The sequence below is a fragment of the Anas acuta genome, chromosome 1 (genome assembly GCF_963932015.1).
Source record: "Anas acuta chromosome 1, bAnaAcu1.1, whole genome shotgun sequence".
Classification (NCBI taxonomy): Eukaryota; Metazoa; Chordata; class Aves; order Anseriformes; family Anatidae; genus Anas; species Anas acuta.
The window spans coordinates 194,384,949-194,404,991 of record NC_088979.1 but is presented as its reverse complement, the minus strand read 5'-3'; the positions used below and the strand labels follow the sequence as shown (position 1 = coordinate 194,404,991).

Here is a 20,043-nt window from a genome sequence, read left to right as displayed (position 1 = left end):
AGTTATTGCGAACTTGCTTCTAAAGCATACACAGCATTCTAGTCTTTGGATTCTTTAGATCAGCTACTGCAGATCTTTTCATCATTCCCTTAACACCCTGACATAAGCTGTTTACTTTACAGATTGAAGAAAATTGAGGTTCATGTCAATATCTGTATTTTAATACCAGTGCATTTAGATATGAAGTATTAGATTCAGGATATACACCCTTGCTTAATTTAGCTTTCTGCTCATAAAACTGCATGAAACTGAAATGTATTTTGTATTAAAAAATAAGTAGGAGCTATAAGGAAATTTCTTTCACTCTGTAAATCAAGACTCTAACATGTACATCTGGAAATGTGTATTAAATTATGGCAGATCTTAGTTTGCTACTGTGTAAAAGCCAGAACACAGAGTTACTGCCTCTTGTGTTCATTACTCTTTGGTTAATAACTCATCAGCTAGAAGTATGAATCATAAATGGATAGCAGGAAATAGATCTCAAGGATCTTTTTTTTTTTTTTTTTTTTGGTCATCTAGTACAGATTACAGTACAGTTTATTACTATTAGCTTATGTCATCCCTTTTAAAAACATGTTTTAACTTAACTAATACTTTCAGGCTAAAGAAAAGACAAAAAGTATATTTTCTATATTTCTTCATTGCTAGAGAAATGCTGGGAGTCCTCCTCATCTTTGTCAATGTTCCATTCTCATGGGCTCATATCGTAGTGGTCTATATCTTTCTAAAAGTTTAGCAGATGGACAGGAAATAAATTTCTAGAGGAACATCGTTCTATTCCTGGACTAAATAAACATATAGAGGGACTGAAATGCTGAATCACCCTGGAAAAGTTTATCTTGCCACTGTTTTTAAAACAGCCTTGATGGCCGATGAACTTTTAGACAAGAAAGGTGAATTACATCTGAGTGCCTAAAATGTAAATAGCTGAAGATAAGCAAAGTGACCCTAGGTTATGTGCTATGTTACAGAATTCCATTAAGTAAATGAGTTCATAAATGACTGAAGATTTTTTTTTGTTTGTTTGTTTGTTTCTGTTTGTTTGTTTAAAAAAAAGGGATTCCTAAAATACTGCAGATGCAAAATATATTTTTAAGTATTATATAAGTCTAACATGTAGGTAAAAAAATGTACTTATATTTTATATTGTTACCAGGCAAGCAGATAGACTTTTTTCTGAAACAAAATCTTAATGACTCCAATTTTTTCTTGGAGGGGTAGAGGGTTCATAAATGATTCTATAATCTAACATTTATTCTGAAAAAGTCTAACTATAACTGACACTTCTCAAAATAGAAGTGCTGTGTCTGAATGGTAAAGTCCTAGTGCTGCTTACAAACTTGTATATCTGCAATCAATGCCCACTTATAAAATTAATTAATTAAATTAATCAATGACATGCTTTCCTATACGTATGATCCAGATTCTGTATATTAAAATATATTTAGAGGAAATTTCATCCATTCCAGGAAATCAGCTTTGGATTTTGTGCTACATTTAAATAAGAAGTATAACCATCATCTGTCTACTTGTCAGTCTGGTAAAGCAGAAGATGAAATCTTGTAAAGTTCATAGAATCATAGAATCATAGAATATCCTGAGTTGGAAGGGACCCTTAAGGATCATGAAGTCCAACTCTTGACACCGCACAGGTCTACCCAAAAGTTCAGACCATGTGACTAAGCGCACAGTCCAATCTCTTCTTAAATTCAGACAGGCTCGGTGCAGTGACCACTTCCCTGGGGAGCCTGTTCCAGTGTGCAACCACTCTCTGTGAAGAACCCCCTCCTGATGTCAAGCCTAAACTTCCCCTGCCTCAGCTTAACCCCGTTCCCGCGGGTCCTGTCGCTGGTGTTAATGGAGAAAAGGTCTCCTGCCTCTCGACACCCCCTTACGAGGAAGTTGTAGACTGCGATGAGGTCTCCCCTCAGCCTCCTCTTCTCCAGGCTGAACAGGCCCAGTGCCCTCAGCCGTTCCTCGTACGTCTTCCCCTCCAGGCCTTTCACCATCTTCGTAGCCCTCCTCTGGACACTCTCCAACAGTTTCATGTCCTTTTTATACTGTGGTGCCCAGAACTGCACACAGTACTCGAGGTGAGGCCGCACCAGCGCAGAGTAGAGCAGGACAATCACCTCCCTCGACCTACTAGCGATGCCGTGCTTGATGCACCCCAGGACACGGTTGGCCCTCCTGGCTGCCAGGGCACACTGCCGGCTCATATTCAACTTGCTGTCTACCACGACCCCCAGATCCCTCTCTTCTAGGCTGCTCTCCAGCGTCTCATCGCCCAGTCTGTACGTGCAGCCAGGGTTTCCCCGTCCCAGGTGCATGACCCGGCACTTGCTCTTATTGAACTTCATGCGGAGTTGCATTGATAAATAATGATATACATGTATACATGAAAGAACCACATTTATGTTCCTTTTTGTGACATTTTTATAGTAAAACTGGACAGAATCAAGATTTTATAGACCCCAGCCTCTGTGACCAGACAGTCTGTTCCTCAACCAAAATACAACCTAAAATAATAATAATAAAATAATAACAAAAATGACCCCCCAAAATAAAACAAAATGAAAACAAACAAACAACAACAAACAACAAAAATCAAAAAACACAAAATAGGAAAGCATCTGTGTTATTCTGCTTTCTTTAAACTCTATACAGAGACTGGACTTCTTCCAACAATTCCTGTAAAGCTGTGAACATTTGTGTGATTTGAATTTATAATTTGTAAGATTTCAAGCTTCTCCCAAATTGCTAACAATTTTATTCTCTTTCCAAAGAGCTGTAGAAAATAAATGTGATTTTAGAGGCACAAAGAAGGAAACTAATTAATTTGCATTCCAATGCCAGCTTTATTTTTGAAGAAAATGTCATGTTTTATTGTTTTAATTTTACTTGATGTATTATACTGCAGGTTTTCTATAATCATGTGTAGGATGTCATACATTGCAGATTGCTTCCAACTGAAGCATGTGGGAATGGAAATCTCATAGGACTGGTAATCAAATAGTAACTCTCTACCTTGAGGTCAATGCTTTGAATAATACTTACTTGAAAAATGTTGTTTACATCTGTTGGCAGTTTGGGGTGTTGATTGAATGTTTCAGTCCAGTTCCTATTACAAAGAAGTCCACTTCTTATTATTTATTTCATTTTATTCTATTTTATTTTATTTATTTATTTATTTATTTTTAAAGATAGCTCTCATAATTTAAATCCATCTGTGAAAACACTAAATAAATAAAGTAAATGATTTTCTCTTTCTTCCTGGTTTATAAAAACTGAATCAAATCTGGAAAGTCATGCTACTACATGTATTCAAAATGTATAGCAAATGGACAGTGAAATGTTTTCACAGGCTGTCATCCAGCCACCTTTCCCTACACCTGAGGAATACATAAATGAAAGCTGACAACACTCTTTAGAGATTTTGTCCAGGTAGAAAGAAAAATATAAATATATATATAATTTGTTTATTTATTTTTCAGGAATAAGCATATCTGTGGAGGTACTTTGATAAAGGAAGAGTGGGTTCTAACAGCAAGACAGTGTTTCCCTTCTCGGTACAGTAGTCTGTAGTTCTGCAATATTGAAATATATGTATCTTCTGTTATTTAAAAGCACAACCATTCCTTAAATTAAATGGAACAGTTTTCACTCCTTTTTGGCTTTAACACTACTCACCTGATATAAAAATTCCTGTGGGACATTTGCCATTTTCTGGTTTTATTATTGTTAAGCTAAAACTTTATTTTACATAGAGGTATGAATGTTTTCCAAGTGTAAGAGTTACACAATAGCCTCTTTATGAAAATAATCCCGTGCTTCTGCTGAACTAGACACAATAAAATAGAATTCTTAAGCAAATCTTGAAAAGTTTCAAGGTCCATAATTTCCAAGCCTCTAGATGTTCGGATACTAGTAGAAAACAAAAATTACATTTTAGTCATGGTTAACAATAAAATTATGTAGTAACTTTAGACCAAAAGCATACATTTGAGCATGTTGATTTTGCAGTAACAATTGGCATTGTAGAACCACTTTTAGTGAAGACTGTTAGTTAAGATCTTCTGGTACAATCATAGTAAGCTGAAATTTTTGAGTTATTCTGTTATACATTCAGCAAAATTCTAACCAGCTTTGCCTACTTTAGGTACAAAGATTTGAAAGACTACAAAGCCTGGCTTGGAGTCCATAATATCAAAGGAAAGGGAGAGGAGAAGCATAGACAAGTTCTGAATATCTCTCAGCTGGTATATGGTCCTGCAGGGTCAGATTTGGTCTTGCTGAAACTTAGCAGGTTAGTAGCTACTACTGCTAATTCCAGGATTTTCAGCTACTGTCTGAAATTCTTCCTAAATAAGCATTGCAAATTCAGTTCTGTACAGTTATGGTATTGCAGGTGAAATCTCTAAAGTTTAAACTTCTCATAGTAAGATGTTCTTGTCAGTTGTTCCTGGGCACATAAAGAAATGATATATTAAGTGGATGGATTTCACTTGATATATGCAAATATTAATGTTTATTCACTTTACTCAGAACAGATGTTACTTCTGAAATATAGTGCCTAAATACTTTTTTCCCCGATAACCAGGTTTAATTTACAGTGCGTTGTATATATATGTGTATATATATATATATATATATATATACACACTCATTGGCTAGTATATGCTTTTCATTTATAGAATAAGCAGCAGATTGCAACTAAGATATCTGTGTACATATAAGCTTTCAAACTTTCTCTGTATTAACAAAACTATATATCCAAATGAAATTTCATCATTACTTACTTTTGAAGATGAAAACCCAAGTTAAATAGTGTAAAAGTAGTGACAGAATTTCAAGAAATTTTTTGACAGTTCACAGCTGTAACACAAAAAATAGGTAAAAGAATCCATCATATTCTTCAAAGAAGGAAGAGAGAGGGAGAGAGGTAAAGAATTGGCACAGTTTTTAACTGATTATAGAATGTGAAGTAAAATTCCTTACGTCTGTTGTTCATTTTCTCTTTTCAGACCTGCCATATTGACAACTTTTGTAGAAATAATTCGATTGCCCATTTCTGGATGTACCATTCCAGAGAAGACCAGTTGCAGTGTTTATGGATGGGGATACACTGGATGTAAGAGACTATTTTTAAAAACTAAATGAAAACATTGACAGCTAACTTCCTTCCTCTTGTTATCATAGGTGAGGCTGGTGATATTGCCTCATGCCATGCTTGTCCAACACTTTTTATTATAAAATGCAGTTTCAACTTTTTTAAAAATTTATTTTGTTTTGTAAACATTTAAAACTTTGAGCATTTTATTTAAGATAATTTCATTTGAAATATTTTCTACCCCATCTTTTATTTATTTTTTTCCTCCAAAGACTGGCAAAATGATTCAAATGCTTCAAAGAACAAACTATAAAAATGTTGTTTTACATGTTTGAAAAATCTGTCAGAATTGTTTTGAAGAGTTCTAACACTTTTTTGAAAAATTCTCATTCATCTACTTGAGCACCTTTTTTCTATATGCTAAAGCAGGCCACCCTATGGAAAAATTAATACAGGATAATGTAATCAAATACATTATTATAATTAATGTACACAAAGACAGTATATTAAGGATACACAGGCAGCCCTCTCTGGCATTTCCTAACTTTTGAGTACTTGACTCTGCAGCCTTACTGATGTTCATTAAGCACAGTTTTTTGTGTGAAGTAAATACAAATATGTGACAGAACAGACATTTACTTAGTCTGGTAAATACTCTATCTGTCTAATGATGTGTTGATGATAAAGTTAATAGTTGCCAGTTGACAGTAATTATTGCAATAATTACTGTGCTCAAATGTTATTTTGCCACAGACCTTGAGTAAGCAGCAGCAATGTACTCATGCTGTCCTGGATGCAGAGCAGAAAGTAGATTGTAATTCCGAGGTTCTCTCCCTTGTAACCATTACTCCACATTTCTTTGTGGGTGGCAAGTAATCTGTACCAGTCCTTCTCCAGATGACTGCCTTTGATATTCCCAGTGTTATTAGTATATTAGCCTTCTTCTGAGGGGAATGGCTATCTGGGGGACAGGGAAGTAGGGCTGGGGCAGCATCACAGAAAAGCTTAGCTTAAGAGAATTGATAACGGAATTTGCTATGCTGTGGAGTTACGTAATACTATAAATACGTAACATCTATCATCTAAGGACTTTGTACTATATTTTATATGCTACTTAATATAATCCTCATAGCATCCCAGTCAGGGAAGGAAAAAGTGCTACATCCTATTTATTTATTTATTTATTTATTTATTTATTTATTTATTTATTTTGATTTCTTCTTTAAGAACACAGGATAACAATTTAGTGAAGGGCAAGGTTGGCATTTTTTGATAGCTGTGAAGAGAATGGGCAGGTCTGGGCCTTCTATTTGTCTTTGCAGCTTGTACAGAGTTGTCTTTTGCCATGTAGAACAAGAACAAGCTCCACAGGGCTCCTGCTTTCTGACCTTGATGCTGATGAATGGAGATTGCATAAAGCTGTGGCTCTGTCCTTGCAGGCACAAAGTCATGCAGTGTAGCTGATCCAGCACTGAATGAGAAAAATTCTGCCCTGTAATAGTATTTTTCAAGTCACACGTTCTTCCCTAGGCTGGAGCAGCCACTGTTGCCCATTAACCCCTCTTAAGGCATGGAGTGAAATCCTTGTTCTGCTGATGACAGTGACAACATTTCTCACTTTTCCTGCTATTAATGATGTGCTGAGTCAAGTTGGTACTAAATTGTAGAATAACCTCAGTTATCTAGCCATTTCTTCTAATACAAAAAATATCTCCAGATATTCTCAGAGAACTTAAGAGACACAGCACAAAGCAAATTTCTTGCAAATTTTGTTTGTACCAAATATACAAAATCCAAAAGACTCTCATGATATGTTTGATTTTATGCATGATAACAATGAGGATGAATGAAAATGTGAGTACCAGGGAAAAGTGCAAAGAATAAAGTTATGTGAGTAAACTTATCCAGTCTGGATCTTCAATACTCTTTTCTTTTTTTTTTTTTTATTTTTCCTACAAGAGAGTAAAGTTTTCATTCTCTTTTCAATCCTAGTAGTTAACTATGATGGCCTTCTCCGAGTAGCAAACCTGTTTATTTTGGGGAATGAGAAATGCAACCAATATCTCAAAGGGAAGATCACAGTGAATGAGTCAGAAATCTGTGCCGTGGCTGAAACCATTGGTGCTGGGCCTTGTGAGGTAAATATTACATTTCCTATGAGTGTATTAAAGCCATTAACATGGTTATTTTTTTCTCAGAAATAATTTACTAGAGTTTTTATAATTGCATCAAACTTGTACACAATACACATAATCACAGAATACATATGTGAATCTTCTGCATTGGAAAATGATTTGCATTTCTAGTGATCTATTTTCTGCCAGTGTGGGAAGAAGTTTCTTTGCTTCAATGGCACTGTACTTCCACATCAGCAAAGGGCTTACATACGTGTTAAATATACTCATGTGCCTAAACACTTTGCTAGTCTGACATAAATTTGCTTTCTACTCAATCAAAATAAGTTGTTACTGCTAGCCCACCGACCATTTTAGCCCTTATTGTACAGAACACAAAGATTGGAGCAAGTTTAACGGTTTAGCTGAAGTTTTGCACACAAAATAAAGAATAAGAAAATATAAATAAACAAAACCAAAAAGTCACTGCTCAGTGGAGTTAGTAAAGTTATGAAAGAAAGATCCAAAAAACATGAGATTCAGTATTAGACAGAAGAGAGGAGGATTTTTTCTCCCTAATCAAGCCTGAGCCATAATATATTGAGTAGAGGAGAAAGCACTTCAGTGATAGTGTAATTTGATACAGTTGGTTTTCTTGGGACTAGTGTTGATGTTGGAGAAAGGACATCTGAGGAGAAATGCAATAAATCATATCTTTGAATGGAAGATATCTTTGTGTGTGGAAAATCTGCCTGAAGAAGTGACATGTAGAAAGAAGGCAGTCCTGAGTATTATTATGTATTCAATACGCGGAGAAAAAGAGATTATTTCTTAATACCAGTGTTAACCAACCAGTGAAGTTTTCCCTACCCAGAAGTACTACCAAACCATGGTGAAACTAAGTCTTCATCAGGCTGAGGCCTCTTCCTTTTATTATTAATATCCCTTAGGATCCTCTTATTACAGCAAAGTGTAGTTTTTGTTTTGTTTTGTTTTGTTTTGTTTTCCTTCAAAATCAAATATTTCATCATAGATGGGCTTTTAGACATGTTAAGGTTTATAAATGAAACATCTGCATGGAAGTCTGCTGGGGTTCCTGCACTTTGTTTTCCTTTGCAAGGAGAAATGGACTGAATTAATATTAGCAATCAGTCTTAATCACCACATGGTTTCCAGCTCCCTGAGTTCCCCTTTGAAGCTATTTTCCTCAGCAAGGAACAGGCAGAGAAACAAAATCAGATTGGCAGGTGAAACTCCACTCTTAAAAATGTTTTATGAGTAGCCTTGATGATACTGACATAGTTCATTGCTCATGTAGGAACTAATCTGTAATCAGCTGGGGGAAAAAAATAACCAAATAAAGGTCAGGCATAGTTGTTTCTCTGGTGATCCAAAGAGAATACAATGTGAAATATTAGCTTTTATTTTTTGAAACCGTATCTCACTACCTAACACATTTAATGCCTAGTTTTGCAGCTAGTTTTCTAGATTCAGTGTAAATTTTCCCTGGATAGAAACGACTGTGTTCAAGCCCCAGATCTATGTGAATATAACTAAACTACAGTTTCATACTAAAAACCTTACTATACAGCCTACACCTATGACTCCCCAAAGCCCCCCTTGGAGGCTCAATGCTACTCAGTGCCCTACGACTCAAATCAGGTGAGTATGGTATTATACAGGTTACCTTACCAATAGGACCCCTATCAGACCACCTACATTATCTCTTTCTAATCCTATGAGGCACACTAATTGCCAACTCAATCTGTCTATAACAAACTGATTTAAAATTGTTTACTTATCCATAAGCCACATGGGTCAAGTCATTGCTGCAAGCATAATCCAAACCTTCTGATCATTCTCAGGAGCAATAATTCTGATAATCTATCACAGGATGACCTCCTCCATACTATTTTGCCTAGCTAACACAAACTACAAATGCCCACATAGCTGAATTCTCATCCTTACATGAGGTTTACAACCACTACCACCCCTCAATAGCTACCTGACTATTGCTATCAATCAGATCAAGCTAATTGAACAAATGAACGACAAGCATTGCCACTCTTCTGGTGAGTCAGAGAGAATAAAATGCTAATTGTTATCTTTTATCTTTTTAAACTGTCTCACTATCCAATACAAACATTTACTGCCTTCTTTTGCTGCTAATTTGCTAGATTAAGCTTTGCTTGATTTAAAACTTCAGTATCTGTGCTCAAGTTATGTATCTGTGAATTTACCTAAACTACATTTTGAATCTAATTTAATTTGTATGGATTTTAGTGCTAAATAAGACTGATCTGAGTTGGACATGAACCAATTTTCCACTGAGTACATGCAGAGGTGTATACTTGTCTCATTCACACAGAATAATGACCATGGGTGTTTTAACAAGTTACATTTTTTACACTGCAAAGTACTACTGTTTTTTTTCCTGCCTAGTAGTACACATAGATTCTCATCCTAATGCCTTGAAATACTGCCAGAGGGATAACCACCTTGTTCTGTCAGTAAGCTTTGAAACAAAGTCTGTTATCACAACAAATATATTTAACAGTCATCTCACTTCCTCATCTCGCTTATTTGCACATAAACAAATATTGTACTTGGAGTTAGCTAAAACAGGAGAGTAAGAGCTGGTAGTCTGAAGTCACTAGAATTATATGTAAAGAAGGATTACTTGCATGTAAATTCTGGCTGTGAAAGAGGTATTGGAAGCTGTGTTCCAATGGTAAGTATAACTCTAATGCCTGTTCATTAAGCTAGGTCCTACCAAAGAGAAACCAGGCAGTAATGGACAGGTGGGAACAGTTCCTTGTAACACTTTCAGAAATTATTATTTTATTATATTTTTTTTTTTATTTTTTTTTTTTTAGCGTGATTATGGTGGTCCCTTGGTTTGTGAACAAAACAGGCTGAAAATAGTAGTGGGTGTCATTGTTCCTGGCCGTGGATGCGCCATTCGAAATCGTCCTGGGATTTTTGTTCGGGTCTCGTATTATTCACGGTGGATACACAAGATCATGATGACCTACAGAAAACCCTGAAAAACTCAAGAATTTCCATTCACAGATTTTGGACAGCATAGAATTAATGTGTAATGTAAAGATCAACAATTTTTTAACTACTTGATAGTCAAGTTTGTTGAGCTTCTTTTAATATTTATGGATGTTTTTGGTGTTTTGCCTATCAGTGTTGTTTTATAAATATTGGAGTGACTTACAGTATATGCAAGTATTGTGACATATCTCCTGAAGATACTTGAATGGGTAAACAATTTTTCAAAAATATTATTACTGTATGATAAATGGTTTTGTAGAAAAAGATCATATGACCTCTTTTATGCTGCTCTTCAGATTATCTTTAAAGGAGAAACAAATTATAGCTTTATTTAACACATCTTATTCTTTCTGTGAGCCATGTACTTCTCTTCATTTATGTCAAAAGATCTACTGAGAGATAAATACGTCTATCAATGACAGCATATATGACTCTATTTCTCTTACCCCTTTATGAGAGGTCAAATACTTCAATATTTCATTAAAAAATAGTCTCTTTAGAAATTAGTCTTTTCATTGTTGACCATTTTGACAAGCCTTCCTTGACTGGAACTCTTGTAGAAGTCAGTATCACTTCTTTTTACACAGTACCTGTAAACTCTGGTTTTGCACTTGGTCCCTTTTAATTCTGTACTTGGTACCACAAGAGATATATCAAAAACCCTCTGGATCAAGGAAGAGATATAGAACTGTGAATTTACAATGCTAAAAAGTGTATCTGATAAAATTTAAAAAATTAGAATCATTGAATCATAGAATATTCTGAGTTGGAAGGGACCCATAAGGATCATCAAGTCTAACTCCAATTAATCTTGATTAACCATTGCCATTAAAAGAAATTTCAACTAAATATGCCCAAATCTTTCTCAAAAGGCAAGTGTTAAAAATTCACATGCTCCTAGGTATTTCATTAAAATAACTCTGTTTATATCAGGAAGAAGTATAGTTGAATCTAACTCTTGGCTGAGAGACTTAGTACTGGTTAAAGTTAGTTATACAGTGATAGTCTTTTCAGAGACTTCAGATATTTCATAAGACCTTACCTTAGTTTGTTCAAAAACATATCCTTTGTATAGTTCCTTTCAGAGTAATAAAATTATTGCAGGGATCTTATCTTGTATGAAATATGGAAAACATCACTAGTTGTTTAGTATCTTGTGTTTCCTGCCTGTATGTAGAACTATCATTCCTTTATGTTGATTGGGAAAGGGAACAACTATTCAGCATCAGATAAGAGCTTGTTCTGCTTCAGGCATTTAGTTGTATGTCTGGAATCATTACATAATTAGCAGATAGCAATATGTTATTATAGGGGGTTGTAATTTCTGGAAAGCCGATACATTTAACCATTATTTTTACTACTGTAATGGCTTAAGTAACAGCACTGTTACTTCACATGTGACTGTGTAATTGTATGTGTTTCCAGTAGCAAATTGTAAGGTATACATATCATATCTAACTGCATAGCCACTAAGCTGACATCATGATGTATATATACAAAAGTATATTTCATTTAATTCAAAAAATGCAGGGCTGAATTCTGCCCTGACAGAAAGTAACAGCTTCAGAGGAGCTGTCATGGGAGGCAGCGCTCATGTTGACTCACTAAATTATTTTCTTCAGCAGTGCACTTTGACTTCAGTGGGACTCAGATATGCTTACTTCTCCTGGTGGACTAGGATGAGTTTTGGCCCATGCTTGAGTGGTTTGGCTTGCTGAGATTTGTGTCAAGCATCCAGCAGTTTATTGGTGCATAGGAAGAAGTCTTTTAGCAAGCAGAACTTCTGAAATTTCTCCTGATGTAAATAGTTTTGGACAAGATGCAACTTCCCTGTACAAGGGATCTGAGGTTGTGGATGCTACATGGATAGTCTGTCTTGATTTATTCTGTTTGTCTCTGAAGGCTTTATGCTCCTTTTGGGCTCTCTCACTCACCAGGCCTAAAGAGGGCAGGATTTAGCCTGTTGTATTTACAATTAATTATTTCCATGTATGTTAACGGTGTATTCTTACTAAGTATATATGGACCATAGCATACTGAAAGGATTAACTTTTTAAGAGAGACTTTTGAAAAAACTCCAAGTGAGTTTTGTTATCAATCACAAATAGAATGTGGATGAAATATATAATTCCATGTTCACTTTTTGTATTCTAAGAATTATGTGCTCACTGTATTATATTTGCAGGCATTTTAAGTCTATCTAAAAAATTGAACCCTAAAATATTTTAGTTATAAGCTTCTGCTGTGCAGAAGACTGTGATTTATATATATATATATACACACACATATATATATATGATAAAAATACTGTTTTTTGTTAGACAACGTGTAAGGATTTTTACCTGTTTGTTCTGGGCAGCACCTCAGTAAAAGTTTTGCAGAGTTGCTGCTCCAGAACTTAACATGTTTGTATGCACTTGCTCATCAGGCGTTCCTGCTCTCCCTAACTCAGTATCGAGGGCACATGAGGCTCTGAAGAGCAAGTGAAGAGAAAAATAATGATATGTGGTAATGAATTTGTACTTCATTTATTCCTGTGAATATTTCTTGTTGGTACCAATGGTACCGTACCAGGCAACTGTTATAACTACAGGATTCTCTTAAGAAAGGACACTCTATAGATACTTTTTTTTTTTTTTTTTTTTAATTGTTCTAACATATTTCTCTCTATAATAACAAAGGGACCTGATCTAGTGCCCATCTAAATTTCTGGAAGGCCTCTTACTAACTTCAGTGGGATCTGGAATTTACTTTGTAGATGTGATATTACTCATATTAAAATTAAAGGGTATGGAATTTAAACCCATGTCTAAGAACATTCTTAGACTCCATTAAATGTTGTCTTCATTTTCCCTATTGCAACTAGTTTATGGACTCTGAAAAGTGTAATAGCTGGATATGAAATGTTGGGATTCAAACCTAAGACCTGATTTGCGCTACTGAAGTTAGTTTGAATTAATTACTGATTTTCTTTGGGCACTGGAACTGACTGACATTTCTTCCTTTCATTAATGAATATGTTTTTCCCTTTAAAAAGATTTTTCCCTGTTTCTTTTTCTCTCATAAACCTCATGACTCTCAGAGAAACTGTTGCTCTCATTGGGAACTTACTGGTCCAGATTTTTGCTGCTATTGATAAAATCTGCTCTAGCTTGAGACTATAATTCTCTGAGGCATTCTGCAGATCTTTGTTGTGTATAATGCCAATGTACTTGACAGAGATACTCACTTTTTCAGGTGAGGGTCCAAATATGTCTCTGAGGGTCAAAATCTACTCAGGCAAAATGTCCCTTGAAATCAGTGAATATGATTGTCAAAAAGCGGGGGCTGAAATTTGCTCAATGCTTTTCCCTACAGCTGTGCACTGAACTATATGCATCCTTGTACACCGAAAAGCACACCAGTTCTGGACTTCACAGCAACTGAAACAGCAGGCGAGGCTTTATTGCCATCCTTCTGGAAGGCTGGTTGTAAACCAGTTCACCCCCATGGAACCTGTATAAAACCAGTAGGATTGGTTACTGTCTTCTTTCCTTATTGATTATTTTCTTCCTCCTTTATGTGCACTGGTATATTATTGTTTTATGAATGTTGGGGCTGCTGGCAGGAACTGACATGGCTTTTCATCCTAATATTTTATGGTGTTCCTTTTTAGATATACTCTTGGGCATTTATGTATGGTGTTTCCTTGTGTAGGTTCTAACTTCAGGGAGCTACCTGTAGAATTCAGTGTATGATAAGAGTATTTTTTTCATATTTAAGTGGGAAAATTAATGCTCCCATTAAAGACAACTAGTTGAAAGCCTAATGAAAAGGGAACACTGTGGTTATAACTTGTATTGCAAATCTTCTGTAATTAATGGCAACTTCATTAGTTAATAAAGTCGGTATTTTTGTAACCTTGTTTATTCTTATTATTCTTAATAAAGTATTTTATAAAACAAACAAACAAACAAAAAAACAACAACAAAAAAAACACCAACATAATTAGCATTATATTTCTTCATGAAGAAGGTTTGGAACTGCAGTGCTAGGCTTAGAAAAATGAGTGTCTGCCAATGAAAATGAGTGTCTCCCTAATTTCAGCAAGGGATTTTACTGTGCAGCGTAAGGAGGGCTGGTATTTTAAAGACCTTCATGCATCTAATAGCAAGACCACACATGAAAGATAAAACCAAATCCAGAGTTTGATACTGTTGAGTATCCCCAAGAGATTCCTGCTGGAATTCTGCACAGACAATGGCCTAAGCATATTGTGGAGAGAGTAATTTGGGGTGGAAAGGGTGTGTTTAATCTAAACAAGAGCATTTGCCAAAAGAGTTGTAGTTCCTTACAATGACAGTATGGGAGGCTTGGCATTTTCTCTTCATATACTTAATTACATTTCAGGAAAGGGCTTCCCTCACTAAGTCTCTTAGTCCTACTGGTGGTATTGCTGATGCAAAAGAGAATACCTTGCACAAACCTTGGGGCTATTGCTGCTGCTGCACTTGATATCAAAACCAACCAATAGCAATAGCTAGCAAAAAAGGAGACAAGTATGAGCCTTACTAGCATCACTGGATGAGTACCTCCATTCAGATGGGTACTGATAAACTCCTATAGCATCATGGCATTCTGATTTGGAAAGTTCAAGTTAATGGACAGTAAGTTCATAGCTTGTTTTTAATTATCCATCTAAAATTTCTAAGTTCTAAGCATTTCTGGTTTCACTGAAATTATGGCGATTTAAATATATATTTGCTAACAACTCCAGCTATATCAACAGTGAATCATTCTTCAAATGATCTCATACAGAGTGTTTGAAATCTGATTTTGATCTTCCATGGTAAACACCTCATTCTTTACATTTGTAGTCCAAAAAGGGGGTTTTCTAATAAGTTAATAAAAACAGTGGTTTTTATCAAAAACTTCTGAAATCAATGGGAAACTTGTCGATAACGTCAAATGTGCAGGAATGCTTCAAAAATTATAAAAGTCTAGAAATAGCCCACATGTCAAAATCAGACCTTATTACAGTTTTACATTCAAAGTATTAAAGATGTTCAGGTGACTGGTCTACCTCCTGGGAGCCATAAGAATTAACTGCTTGTACAGCAATTTGCACAACAAAGATTTATAAAGGGATATTTCTTTCTATTACAATCTTCTGTTAAGGTTTTATCTTTTGTAGTTGCAAGATCACTGTACTCTGCAGATGATAAATGATGAAATCCACATCAATGCTCAGAACTTGCCTTCTGCTCTTTGTTATTTAATAAGCCTCATGTAAACAGAGCAGGCCATTTAGAAAAGTTCAGTTGTGTATCAACTCTGCCTTCAAAAGCACCGATTTCTGGACAGCTATGCTCCAATAAAAAGCACTTGCAATAAATATGAAACAAAACAGCTGGAAGGAAAAAGACATATCATAAAAAGGTCAACAACAAAGTAAGCCCTAAAATGAAGTTTTTGTTGATTTTTTTTTTAAATGTTGTCTCAATTTTTATAATACGATATGTGGTGTGAAAAGCTGCAATAGAATATTTTAATATCCCTAGCCTTCCTAAAGCTGATTCTCTCTGGTTCAGAACACTTGGAAAGGTGCAATGACTTCTCCGTACGGTCAAAGACATAGTGCATGTTGTGCTTCTGTGTCTGAAGACCTGATCCTACTAGCATTGAAATTAATGTCAAAGAATTATCTAGGGCTAATAGCTAGGTCCTAAGTCCTCCTCCTGGACCCCTCAACCTTCTCATAAACTGTTTCAGATTCTGACTTTGATTTGTTCAGTCAGAATCTAAATGAATATAAGGATTGTTTCATTTGTTTCTATTCAAATCTTGTTTTCATTAAAATGATGACGGTGATAATAATAACAACAATAACAATAATGACAACCTGATGGATGCAGTTAGTTTCAATGTAGTTTTTATACACACATATCCTCAAAGTATAAACTTTCCACTAGGGAAAAAAAGAAAACCTGTACCACTTCAGAACCCAAGAGTTTTAGGGGATGGCTTGAGATATCTCAAGTTGTGTCTATTTAAGCTGGTGTTGCCCTCAGCTGGGTGGTTTAATATATCTTACTGGGAGAAGTTATGCAGGAGAGTGCAATTCAAAACAATTTATTAAAAATAAGGAAGGAAATATGGCATAGGGTTCACACATGGGATTAGGTGAGGCTAGTGTACAGCACAAAAAGTCCTTTCCACTTGAGGGAAGTTTTCCCTGGAGTAACATGTGAGTTTATAGTATTTAATTCAGTTCAGATTATGCTAACTGAAAATTTTCCAGATGGTTTTCTTTCCTTGTGGATTAATGTCAGGATGATACACATGCTGAGGAAATAGGCATTTAGATCAACATTGCTATTACAAACCATGTCAACAATAGTCTCATATACTGGGTGTAAATATGCCATCTGCTGTTCAGAATTCAGTTTAACAGTACTGTAACTTCATAGAGCAGCAACTATATAACTATAACTATAAACTGCAGCTATATAATTTATTCTCTCTCCCTCTCCTTCTCCCTCTCTTCCTTAAATGAAAGCTCAGACAAGTTGCTGCTTGTCGTAGTTTTGTATCAAGCATTCATTTGAAAGTCGTTATTTTCCCTGTGCATCCCCAGATGAATCTCCATTATTGCCTGATCCTATACTTCTTTGAAGTTTAATTTTCTGTTGCCAAAGTCCCCACATAGCCTTAATTTTTGCTGTTGAATATCTAAGGAATACGTCTATAAGAATGCCTGTAGGAGGGGAGAAGTTGTTGTGGTCTTGAAATATTCGCAGCTTTCAGACTGCAAATATCATTAACATTAATGTTCCTTGCTTGCTCTCAGGTATATTAAAGCAGGGAAAGGTAGATGCTATGGGTTAAATGTCTTCTACATATCCTACATTAGTGAGGTTCAGTTATCCCTAGGGAGATGCTCTGCAGCCATCCACACCAAACTATTCATACGTAGCCAGAGGCTTGATGTGACTGAGCACTAAACCACACAGAGGGACACACAAACGTATGCACACCACACCCATACAAATTCATACAGATAACTAGTTGATCCAAACCAATCCAATCACTTCTGCACTGGCAGCCTGTTTACATGTACATATATGTCTTTGTGCCTATTTGTGTGTTTGCATATGCATATGTAGCTATTCTGTCTAAAACACTATATGGGTCCTGTCGTTGGAAGCAAATGAGTAAATCTGGTTAATGTTCAACCAGCTGTATTCAGTTTTGGACTCATCAGTGCAACTATAGTCTGCACACTGAGGCCCTAAAAGTTAGAAGTGAACAAGCTCAACCATGGCTCTTAAGATATCCAAACCCTCTAGACAATAAGTACTTTTTGCATCCACATGGCTTATTGAAACGGTGCACATGCCCTTGGAGACCCTTCCAGATGCTTTTTTTCCTTCTTATTATACTTTAGTATTGTTAGCTATCAGTAGAGACAGGATTTAGTGTTAATTCTATCTTTAAGTTGTTTTTTTTTTTTTTTTTTTTTTTTTTTTCCTTCTTCTTCTATTTTCTTTTTTTCTTTTTTTTCCCTGTAGAAACCTGATTCCTTACTGGAGCTCTTTTTGGGTTGCCATCTTATCGACTTTGATTATAAGCCTCTTCTACAATGTTGGATGGATTTCCAGGCTGGTATCTTAACTTTACATGTATGTAGCACAGAGGCTGGGCTGTATTTGTAAACATGGTATTTTTTAATCCCCTCTGATACTCCTAGTGACTCCCTAGTGCATATAACTCCTTAACTCTAATCCCTGAGCATTATTTCCTTTAACTTTCTACTACTGAAGTTTCTCATTTATCATTTATCTGTATCTTCCTGTCTGGCTTACACATGTGCTTAAAAACAAACAAAACTTTTTTTTCTTTTTTTTTTGTTAGCATTGCGTTAAATCTACTATAAAATGTTCTTATCAGTAAGCCTTCCATCATGACATGAAGATCTTACCAACTCAGTCTACAAGATTATGTCATTTTTACTACCATGTTTGACAGAGACCAGGCTGGTTTCCAACTGAAATCTATTTGTTTTCCCTCTGGTGTGTTTGCCTACCTTCCCAGGCTCACTCTCTCTGCAGCTTCCTCTAAAGAGGTATTTCCCTGCCTGGGGATTGTACATTCCCTTTTAAAAGCAAGGTTTTTTATCGTTCCCACCCTTTCAGAGTTAGAGCAGGCTCCTGAGAGGCTGTTCATAACAATTCAAACCTCTCCACACTGAGAAGAGAAATTGTTTCCCTTTTCCTTGACAAGTTCTTCACTGAATAAAATGTTCCTTATCTTTCAAACCATTTCTAACTAAATGCAGGAGGGAATTTATGAAGCTGATGTGAGCTCAAGCAAAGCTGATGTGAGCTCAAGCAACCGAAGTTTACAGTGTCTACCTCACTAGGGTATAAAGCAGAAATTTTAGATGTGCATCTGTTTGCAAAATTTAAATATAGTCTTAAAATTCTCATATTTTTATGAATGGTTATTTCTGACACTTAAGATAACTTCATGAATTCTCCTCTTGTAATGGACATGGAAGATTCAGTGATATTTTCACAAGCAGTGGTACAATGCAGTCCAAGGGACTCCTCAACACTGCTGAGAGACAAGGACTCAAATTGTTTTTCTTCTTTACTTTTCTTTCTTGCTTATTTTCTTATTTTTATTGTTTGTTTGCATGCTACTTTATTATTCCATTTTAACATTGTCAAGAAGAAAATAAACAGGGAAGAGTAAGACTGGTGTAAGTGACGTGTTTGAACTGTTCTGGGTAAGATTTATAGCCTGCTAAAGGCAGCTTTTTGGAATGTCCTTCTCTTCACTCCTCTCTTGGAAGTTTTCTTGGCCTACTTATTTGTCTGAAGACATTTCACTTTCTCTATCTGGAAAGTGCTTTCTTTATTATCTTCTTTGTAAGGACAGAAGTGATGAAGTCATTTAGTCATTTTGCCTCTCTCTTTTTTTTTTTTTTTTTTTTTCCCTCTTTCCTCTCCACATTGTTCTATGTGTGCCTCAGCACAGATGCAGCAACAGTACTGAACATTTCCACTGCAGGACACTTTCATTCTGCAGAGTACAGAGCAAAGAACTACTTGGGCATGTTGTGAAGAATGAAATGCTGCAAATGCACTGAGTGACATTTCTACATTTGCTTTCCTCTCTTCAGACAGCATACGTGCAAAGACAAAGCTCTGTGATGTGTGAGAGAGAAGAAAAGTTAAAGTCACTCTGGAAAAGAGAAAAACTTTTAGAAGAGACTGCTGCTTATACAGTAAGCTTTTGATTTCTTTTCAAGATGGACTACTATTTGCACATGAGTGGAAGCCTGATTTGAAACAGAGAAGTTCTGTAGAGACCAAGAAGAAAATTGTTTCAGGGCTACCCTCAGGGAGTTTTAGACATGAGAAAGCAGGGCAATAATTTTAAGTCCCAGGACATAGGAGTGGCCACTGAGCTATAAGGAAGCAGTTTAGGACACGCAGCTTCTGACCATAGGTTATGATCCCTGTAGCTGTCAGGCCTCATTCTCTGGAAGATCCACGTACAAGAAACAGCTTAAACAGAGAAATTACAGCACACCACTAACTTCCCTGAGATCAGCTCTCTGTACTTAAAGCTATCTTGGTTTCGTTTGACTAGGTTTCCGCAATGGGAAGATTGAAAAAGTGTCCTAAACCACTTCATGTCTGTATGTGCATTTAGCTAGTCTTTTGACTTCAGTTTAGGAGAGGAAAATCAAGGAAAGAGGAATTAAAA

The 20,043-nt window shown here is 35.8% G+C and overlaps 1 protein-coding gene across 8 annotated transcripts in view; it reads left to right on the top strand.

Annotated features, from left to right (window-relative positions):
* Positions 1-14,186, top strand: part of HGF (hepatocyte growth factor) — a 65,516-nt gene extending 51,330 nt beyond the window's left edge. For 2 of the 8 annotated variants that reach the window (XM_068669937.1, XM_068669935.1), the window contains exons 14-18: positions 3,498-3,572; positions 4,163-4,309; positions 5,028-5,134; positions 7,106-7,251; positions 10,104-14,186. In XM_068669937.1, the coding sequence (XP_068526038.1) occupies positions 3,498-3,572; positions 4,163-4,309; positions 5,028-5,134; positions 7,106-7,251; positions 10,104-10,274 (646 nt within the window). In that variant the 3' untranslated portion in view covers positions 10,275-14,186. The remainder of the gene's footprint in view (positions 1-3,497; positions 3,573-4,162; positions 4,310-5,027; positions 5,135-7,105; positions 7,252-10,103) is intronic. The other 6 variants (XR_011092105.1, XR_011092104.1, XM_068669940.1 and 3 more) reach the window with 6 other exon arrangements.
* Positions 14,187-20,043: the final 5,857 nt, after the last annotated feature.